This window comes from Larus michahellis, chromosome 6 (genome assembly GCF_964199755.1).
Source record: "Larus michahellis chromosome 6, bLarMic1.1, whole genome shotgun sequence".
Classification (NCBI taxonomy): domain Eukaryota; kingdom Metazoa; phylum Chordata; class Aves; order Charadriiformes; family Laridae; genus Larus; species Larus michahellis.
In genome coordinates, this window is record NC_133901.1 from 18,244,401 (window position 1) to 18,252,900 (window position 8,500).

At 43.9% G+C, this 8,500-nt stretch overlaps 2 protein-coding genes across 2 annotated transcripts; both read left to right on the forward strand.

Moving 5' to 3' along the window:
- Positions 1 to 449: 449 nt before the first annotated feature.
- On the forward strand, positions 450 to 5,120 carry OTOS (otospiralin). The gene is made up of 5 exons (XM_074592275.1): positions 450 to 669; positions 1,147 to 1,232; positions 1,539 to 1,629; positions 1,957 to 1,983; positions 4,759 to 5,120. The coding sequence occupies exons 3-5, from the start codon at positions 1,578 to 1,580 to the stop codon at positions 4,941 to 4,943; spliced, it is 264 nt and encodes an 87-aa protein (XP_074448376.1). The 5' UTR covers positions 450 to 669; positions 1,147 to 1,232; positions 1,539 to 1,577; the 3' UTR covers positions 4,944 to 5,120.
- Positions 5,121 to 5,300: 180 nt separating this feature from the next.
- Positions 5,301 to 7,647, forward strand: COPS9 (COP9 signalosome subunit 9). Its single transcript, XM_074591271.1, has 3 exons — positions 5,301 to 5,443; positions 5,572 to 5,644; positions 7,332 to 7,647. Exons 1-3 carry the CDS (start codon positions 5,381 to 5,383, stop codon positions 7,367 to 7,369), a joined length of 174 nt encoding a protein of 57 aa, XP_074447372.1. The 5' UTR covers positions 5,301 to 5,380; the 3' UTR covers positions 7,370 to 7,647.
- The last annotated feature ends 853 nt before the right edge of the window (positions 7,648 to 8,500 follow it).

Genomic DNA, 8,500 nt, shown 5'->3' on the forward strand with positions numbered 1-8,500 from the left:
CGTGATACTCCTGTGGCAGGCAAGCGGATGTGGTAGAGCAAAGGCACCGATGCCAGGACCCACAACCGCAGTGGGGAAATGCAGGTGTTTAGAATCGAGAGAGAGAGATTATTTTGTAGACCATAAAGGCAACCGAAAACTCCCAGCCAAGAGGGAGCAGACCAGATCAGCCACCGTACGACCAGATCATTGGAGCATGAATGTGAGCAGTGAGCTCTGCACTGGCATTTCAGTAGCTCCTTTCCAGAGCGGAGCCACCTGGAAACAGCTGCCAGGTTTGGCAACACGACCTGAACGGCCACGTCTTCTAGGAGCATGGAGATCCGCACATCGCCCCATGAGCCACAGAGCTCTTTCTGCTCCACCTTAGTCCCCGACCACCCCTGCTGCCATCAGGAGTTCTGTGCTAAAAGAAAAGCAATCAAGATGTACACGTCGATTGAATATTCTCCAAGTCATGTCTCCCTTCCAGGCTTCTCGAAGTGCTGGATCCATTCGGCAACCCGCACAGATTGGAGCACCTGCTTGGCATTGGGAGAGGAATCTTTCCAGGAAATCAGCGTGATGTGACAGTGCACTTCAATGCACCTTATCGACCCCCTTTGAAGGCTGCAGGACCTGCACCACCACCATGGCTGAGCTCATTGGGGACCTACTTCTTTGCTTAATGTAAGCCAATTGATTTCAGTGGGCACTCAGTGCCTGTGTACACTTTAATATCTAGATTTTAAGGATCCCAAGTAGGAACATAAATTAGTGTCAAGTCTTGGTGGGTTTTGTGACTCAGCTGGAGAGGGAACTCAATATCCTCTCAGCAGTTTGCTCAAATAACATTTCTTAACGTTCATTTTTCTGAAGGGGTGGAAAAAAAGAAAATCAGGAGGGCAGCAGAGGTAATAATCGCTGAATTTGCTTCTGGATTTTCTCCCTCTGTCTTCAAAATACAGAACTGTTGTTGCCAAAGTTCCTATTCCCTCTCTGATACTCTCCACCGTCTCACCCATGGATGGTACTGAAATATAATGCAAATGTGAGCCGTTGAAAAACCTCTATGTGAAGGCAACAAAATCAGATTGGTGCAGTAGTTCAGTGACGTTTATCTCCTTTTCCCCCCACCCTTCCTTAAACAGTGCTGCTATTTTACAGCAAAAGAAATCCTTTTGGACTTTTGTAGCTGACTTGGAGCTACAGACACTCACTACTGCAAGACGAAGAAAAGGGGAGAGAGAGAGGTAATTTATAAAGTGAAATTAAATTAACCACAAAATAAAACGTTTCCAAAGACATTTAATTTGACGTCAGTTCAGAGGAGCCTTTTGGATTTATGCCACCTAAAACTAAAATATCAGTACACACTTAAGGACTCTGGTTCTTTTAATACTGTGTTGCAGTCCAGAAACTGTAAGGAAATGTAATTGGATCTTATTATGCCTAAATTAATAACTAGACTCTGTTTTGCAACATATTCATCTAATAAGAGAAGAAATAATAGACTTTGCATAATTATTAATCTCTTGTAATAATCCCCAGCTGTACAGATTATTTTTCAGAAACACGAGCAGTATCTTGCAGAAAAGATGACATTTATTGGCTTACTATTCTTCTGTATGCTGATGAACATCCAAACAGGTAAGATTACTGCTGAATTTATTCTCACTTATTTTTTCAAGCAGCCAGAAATATTTTGTTACTAATACAGTATCTTGTATTTAGTATCAGATAGGGCTCACGTATTAATGACAACTGCTCTGGCTGTTAGTTAAGAGTATTTGGCTTGTAGCACTAAGTCACTGCAAATGGGGGATTCCTTATTCAGCTGCTCAAGAAACAAGAATCATTTGGTCCTGCGTGTGCATTAAAGAACTTGTCAGCTTCTGGCTACACAGCACACCTTTTATTAACAGAAAGTCCTTCTGTGCAGGAGCTGGTACTGATGAGTTTCCTCTTTATCTACAGATGCCCGATCAATCCAGGATGGAGATGGTAATTCTTAATGTTTTTTTCTTTCCTTTGTATCACTAACAATCAGAAGAGTCATTTGTAACTCCCAGACCTGGACCCCAGCAGCGATTTTGGCCAGAACACTTACTAACCTCAGTGGGCTGTGGAAGTGCTTTCACCTAGTTCTGGTGGAGAAAAAAGAGTGGATTTTTAAAAGTGTCTTTAAAATTTATTAAAGGCTGACATATTAATGTCTAATAATAGAACTAATATACTTGCAGTCTTAAAACAAAAAGGGGTCAAGTCACCAGTTCTGTTGTACAAAATCGTAACTGGAAAGCACCAGACTTACAGCCATATTAGACATCTGAGAATTTTGTCCTGAACAGTGATACTACATGTGTGTCTTGTTATTGGCAAGAAATACTGACTTCCACAACAAAAAGCTTAAAATTTACAAATTGCCACAAATGCAATTAAAGAAATGTTGGAATAAATCCCTTAGCACAGCTACCCTGCGGTTCGTGTCACTGTGCGTGATTAGCCCGCTGGATTAGTGTTTGCCTTTGATTAAAAAAACCTTCAGCATCCTAATGATGTTTACACTGGCTTACTGATGATTATATTAGAGCTCTCTTTGGTGTTCTCAGATAGAATTCTTTCTGAAAACAAAGTTGCACAGAAGTATCTGCAATAACAAGGTACTGCTGTTGCTGGTGTACACCTCGGTTGGTAGAACCAGCAGGACGCCCAGCAACATCCTGAGTGCACAGAACAAATATGCAGGGAGAATATTATAACAAATACGGAAAGTAGAAGTTTATTTACAGAATAAGGGCTAGCATGATTACTTTTAATTCAAAACATTTTTTCCTATGCTCCATTATATTTCCTTATGTCTCTAAAATCATTTGAATGCATCATCTTTTTTCATAAGTTTAAGGGCACTACTGTATATTTGTGCAGAGCAAATATTTCTGCGGCAACCTCTTAGACTGTCAAGACAGCGTGCGTCAATCTAAAAATAAAAGCTTGCTCGGGCAGTATCCTGCTGCTCTCATTACCAACCATTATGGTTTTCTTTCACACTGGGCCAAGCAGCAGACTGCAGAGTGAATCCAAGGTCAGCTGGTATAAACAGAGAATTCTCCTCTGCAGACAGCATTTGCCTGCTTCATTTGATTTGTTATACGCCATCTGTGCCCGCGCGCTGCAAACTTTACTCTGTAAAACTAAGGTCTGACAATAGGATTGTTGAAGGCTCTTAATTCCCACTGAAGACCCTGGTCCCAAGCTGAGCCTGGTGAGTGGAATGGCTCCCATTTATTTAAATGGCCTTTAAATGAAATCATAATGCTGGGTTTAGCTTTGCTGCACAGAAAGACATTTGTAACTATGTGGTCTCAGCAAGTGTTTACATCTGACATATGCTTCTGTGCTTGCCCAGATTTGGGCCCAAAGGTGGTAGCCCCTGCATTTCCAGAATTGCTTTTGTTTTCCTGCTGAACTGGAAATCTTGTTTCAATGAGTATTTCAAGTTTTCCCAAATATTCCTAGAGCAGGCACAAACGCAGCTGTCTTCCAAGTGGCAATGCCTTTCCTCTCCATTTCCTTAGCCTGTTTCCTACGGCCCCCTGAGAAGAGGCATGACTCTGGGGTCCCAGGCAATGCTGGGGCAGCAGGGACTCAGTCGCTGGGAGCCCAGGGTGCGGCAGCCCCGGCTTCTGCTGTAGGGGGCCAGGCTGCCTTTGTGCCGGGGTGGTGGGGGACCAACTGCCCAGCTCTTTTCCCTGGCAGAGCAGGCAGCTGCAGGGGCACAGAGCAGATGATGGCGCCTTATTCCTTATATTTTCATCTTGGGCAGAGGAAATGGTGCGGAGGAGGAATGGGGAAACTCGGCTTTCAATTGCAATCACTCCTTGCTTTTAAATACCCATCTGCCTTCTAGAAATCAAAGCAGCCCAGGGAATTCTTGAACTGTCCCAAATACCAATGGTGTCCCTGGTGTCCCCTCTGCTCTGGTGAGAGCCCACCCTGGAGTACAGCTTTGAAGTCCTCAGCACAAGAAGGACGTGGACCTCTTGGAGTGGGTCCAGAGGAGGGCCATGAAGATGATCAGAGGCTGGAGCACCTCTGCTATGAGGACAGGCTGAGAGAGCCGGGGTTGTTCAGCCTGGAGAAGAGAAGGCTCTGGGGAGACCTTATCGTGGCCTTCCAGTATCTAAAGGGGACCTACAAGAAAGCTGGGGAGGGACTTTTTACAAAGGCATGTAGTGATAGAACTAGGGGTAATGGCTTCAAACTGAAAGAGAGGAGATTTAGATTAGGTATCAGGAAGAAATTCTATCCTGTGAGGATGGTGAGGCACTGGAACAGGTTGCCCAGAGAAGCTGTGGCTGCCCCATCCCTGGAGATGTTCAAGGCCAGGCTGGACGGGGCTTTGAGCAGCCTGGTCTAGTGGGAGGTGTCCCTGCCCAGGGCAGGGGGCTTGGAACGAGGTGATCTTTAAGGTCCCTTCCAACCCTAACAATTCTACGATTCCTGCTCTCCGTCTTGTCCCATTCCATCATTCCTGGTGCAGGGGGAGCAGAGGGCACTGGCTCCATCAGGGGAACAGCCATCTTCTGCCGTGTGCCAGGGCACATGGGCTCTCCTTCCAGAGGAGACCACAAGCCCCCCGAAAGGTGTCCCATAGGACCCCAAATAATGATAGCTCCCAGGCCCAAGCTTTCAACAAAAATTCTTCATATTCTAGTGATCTGCATTTATTTGGTTTTTTGTTTTTTTGTTTTTTTGTTTTTTTTTTTTTAATTTTAGATCTCTACCAGGAATCTGCAGCCTTGCCATACTGGCCCTTCTCATCCAATGATTTCTGGTCCTACGTGGAATATTTCCGGACCCTGGGAGCCTACAACCGGATCGAAGAAATGGCCAAGGCCTTCTTTGCCCAGTTCCCTTTTGGGAGTCACCTTGGCTATCACGTGCCCAACCATGAGCACTAATAGCTTTGCTGGTGCCAAGAGGTTTAATCAAACACACGGCTGCCACCGCACGCACCCAAACTGGCCCCTCACACACTTATAGCAGTCATGCGGGCCGCCTCATGCTTTAAGGTAGCCTTTGTGTGGAAAAATTAGTCGCTTTGGCAGGAAATCAATAAACTCCTTGATTCTGTTGCGACCTTTGGGGAGTTTTTTTTTACGCATTAACGCTCCTAGGAACCCGATCTCTGTGCATACAGCTGCCTTTGGGCGAGCTAGACGCCATTTTCCTCCTCTCAGGCCTGGAGCCCGGCCCCGCCGTTGCCATGGCGACGGGGGGGGCCCTCTCCCAGGACGACCAGTGAGAGGAGACTCCGCCAAGCGCGCAGAGCGGCCGCCGCCGCCCGCCCTCAAACCGGAAGTAGTCCCCGCGGAAGGGAAGAGGGGAGGGCGCCGCCATGAAGCCGGCGGTGGACGAGATGTTTCCTGAGGGAGCCGGCCCTTACGTGGATCTCGATGAGGTGAGGGGGATGTTGGGGGACCTGTCTGCCGCGCTGGGGGTGGCCGGGGTGTTGGGTGGCGGCGGCGCTGTGCTGTGGTGTGCTGCCCGGCCGTGCCGCCCGGAGGCGCTGAGCGCCTGCTTTCCCAGGCAGGGGGAAGCACGGGGCTGCTGATGGACCTGGCCGCCAACGAGAAAGCGGTGCACGCCGACTTCTTTAACGGTAAGGGCCGCCGCGTTTAGGGGGTGGGGGGAGGGCAAGGGGATCACCGTCCCCCTGGCGGGGTTGGTAACGCCTTGGGCCTGCCAGGTAGCAGCTACAGAAACTGAAAGTTATCAAAATAAACCTCGCCTGGTTTTTCTCTAATCTTATGCCTCTAGTGCCTGGTAGTCGTTAAAGTTCTCACTAACCTCACTGCTAGTGAGCGCTATCATAAGAGCGCTTCGGTGTTAAACGATGCAGGTGGGAGTGATGCAGTGACTGTGTTTCCCCCCCTGAAGGTTTTAGGCACTTTAGCGTGTTAATCGCTACAAGGAAAAATGCCTTGGACTTGTTTATGTAACAAATAGCTTATATTAAACACTACAAATACATACGAAAACGTGGACAAAACTTTACAAATTGTCTCTGGGCGCTACTACTTTTTATAGATAATTCTTTAATCTCTTGAGGTATGCATGCATATTATCCAAAGCGTAATAAAACTTTGGGTTTTATATGCTTTCTGCATTTGAAAGTCAACTGTATGCATACAAGTATATATGGCTGCTTTTAGAGAGGGGAACATCTATGTATCTGGCCACTTAGGGGTGGAATATACATCACGTTACATTTGGTGTTTTTTTTCTGTTTCTTAAGAAGTGTGTTTAGGCATTTCAACAGCGAATTTCAGATGGGTTATTAAATCTGGTTACTGGGGTGGTGTTGATGTCACAAGCTGGTATTAATTCTGAAACAAAGTAGGTTTCACATGTTGCATAAGATTTAGAATTCAGGAGAAAAAGGAAGTTCAGCTTTGATATACGCCTCAACAGTTGTGAGGGACCAGGCTCTTTGTTGGAGCCAGGATATTTAGGAGTAAGTATTTCCATTAAGTTCTACCATCAGGTTGTGGTATTACATTCAGTGGTAGTTTAGGACTCTTCTAAATGAGGATTAATCCTCAGTTTATTGTATGGCACCTGTACTTTCCTTGTGTCAGAATAAAGACGTAGTAGTTTGTGCTCAATATACAAAGAAGATACAAAGCCAAGTAGTTAAGAGTACTTCCCATCCCAAAGATGACTAGAACTGCTGTGATTAGAAGACCACATCTCACTAGTCTGTGTGAGATGAGTTTTCTGAGAGAAATGTTATTAGCACCTTCACAGCAATGAAATATTTTTTAAGGAAGGGATTTTTAGCAGTAAATCACAAATGTGAATGTTAACCTGCAAAATTTATAAGCGTGTGCCGGGTTACTATGACCTAAAGCCAGAGCTCTGCAGGAGTGTCTGCATCTGAGACATGCTGTGTGCAAAAAGCTAGTACGTGTTTAATTCTGCAGTCTGAGAATCACGGTTGATCCACTCTGACTGTGATGGCTACATAATGCATTTATAAAACCTCCTCTTTGAAGTTCTACTTTGCTTTCATGAATTTAATTGCAAAGCTTGTATTGTACAAATGAAGCAGTTTAATTTGTGTATGATAGAGAATGTATACTTGGGTCCGGCTTCCTTTCTGCTCTGGCTCTTCCCACCCTGATGTTACATTTCTAGTAACTGATGGTGGAATGACTCATTCACTTAATTCAGCTTTATTTTTGTCTTTAATCCAAGTAATGGAAAACTGTATTTGTGGAGTATATGCATCTGTAACAGTTAAAACTTTTAAGGTTAATTTTACCTTCTCTTATTTTTTTGACTAGATTTTGAAGATCTCTTTGATGATGATGACATCCAGTGAACTTAGTTGTCCAGCCATGCAGTGCTGAGATGTGGATTTTTCTCTAGCATCGCCTGTGGTGTCCATTATTTATTAAAATGATGAAAACAGGAAAATCATGGTGGGGGGGCCAGGGGGGTGGAACTGAGTAAGCTGCTTGGGGAGTATGAAAACCAGATGGTTAAAGGTAACTAAGGAGGGAATTGTGGACTGTTACTTCTAGGAAGGTCTGTGTAGATTTTTCTTAAAACTTTGTTTGCTGATGTGCTCATTCAATAAAATACTAAAAAAAAGCAGAACCTTTCTCTGGGATGTACTTTCAAAGTAGATATTGCTGTGTTCTGAGCTCCCTTAGAGAATGATTGATTGATTTATTTATTTTTATTAAATCATTCACTGTTACTTTTTGGTATTATACAAAGATACGTGGCAGGGCTTATTGCTGCCTAGAAAAGTTTTGTTTATCTGACAATAGAGGATTATTTGGGGCTGAGGTGGTTGGTTTTTCTGAATAGTCTGACTGTCATTTGCCAGTTGCATTAAGAGTCTCCGTTGTCTTCCCTTTCAAGAGAGATACTCAGGTACCGTCAATACTTAACTCTTAATCTAGGAAGCACAGGAATAAAAAGTAATAATTTTATCTTGATATTTTAAGCAGATAAATGTTCTGGTCCTGGGCCATAAGAATGCTTGGATTTAAAAATCCGATTTAGTTTTTGAAATTGTAGAAAGAAAATCATTTTAGGATTCTTTTCTCCTGCGGCAGGTAATGTAATTATTCATACTTATATGTATAGTGTATACGAATCTGTCTGTTAGATATTAATTCAGATTTTGACAGAGTTTTTCAGAACACTTTTAGAAATGTTTGATTTTGCACTGTTCAGTGACCAAAGTGACCAATCTTAGAAGGAACAGGTGAGTTTTTAGTATATTATTTCAGAGTCAAGAGTTTAATCCTGTCTAATCTTAAATGCAGTCTGTATTCCATAAATTGATCACAAAAATAATACTGTGACTGATGTTTCTTTAAAGACTCCACGCTAATTAAGTTTCACCTGTAATGAAACCCTTTCCTCTCATACTTTTCACACGTGTTTGCTTCGATTTGCTTTAAAGGAGATCTTTGATGTAACAGTAAGTATGCTGGCC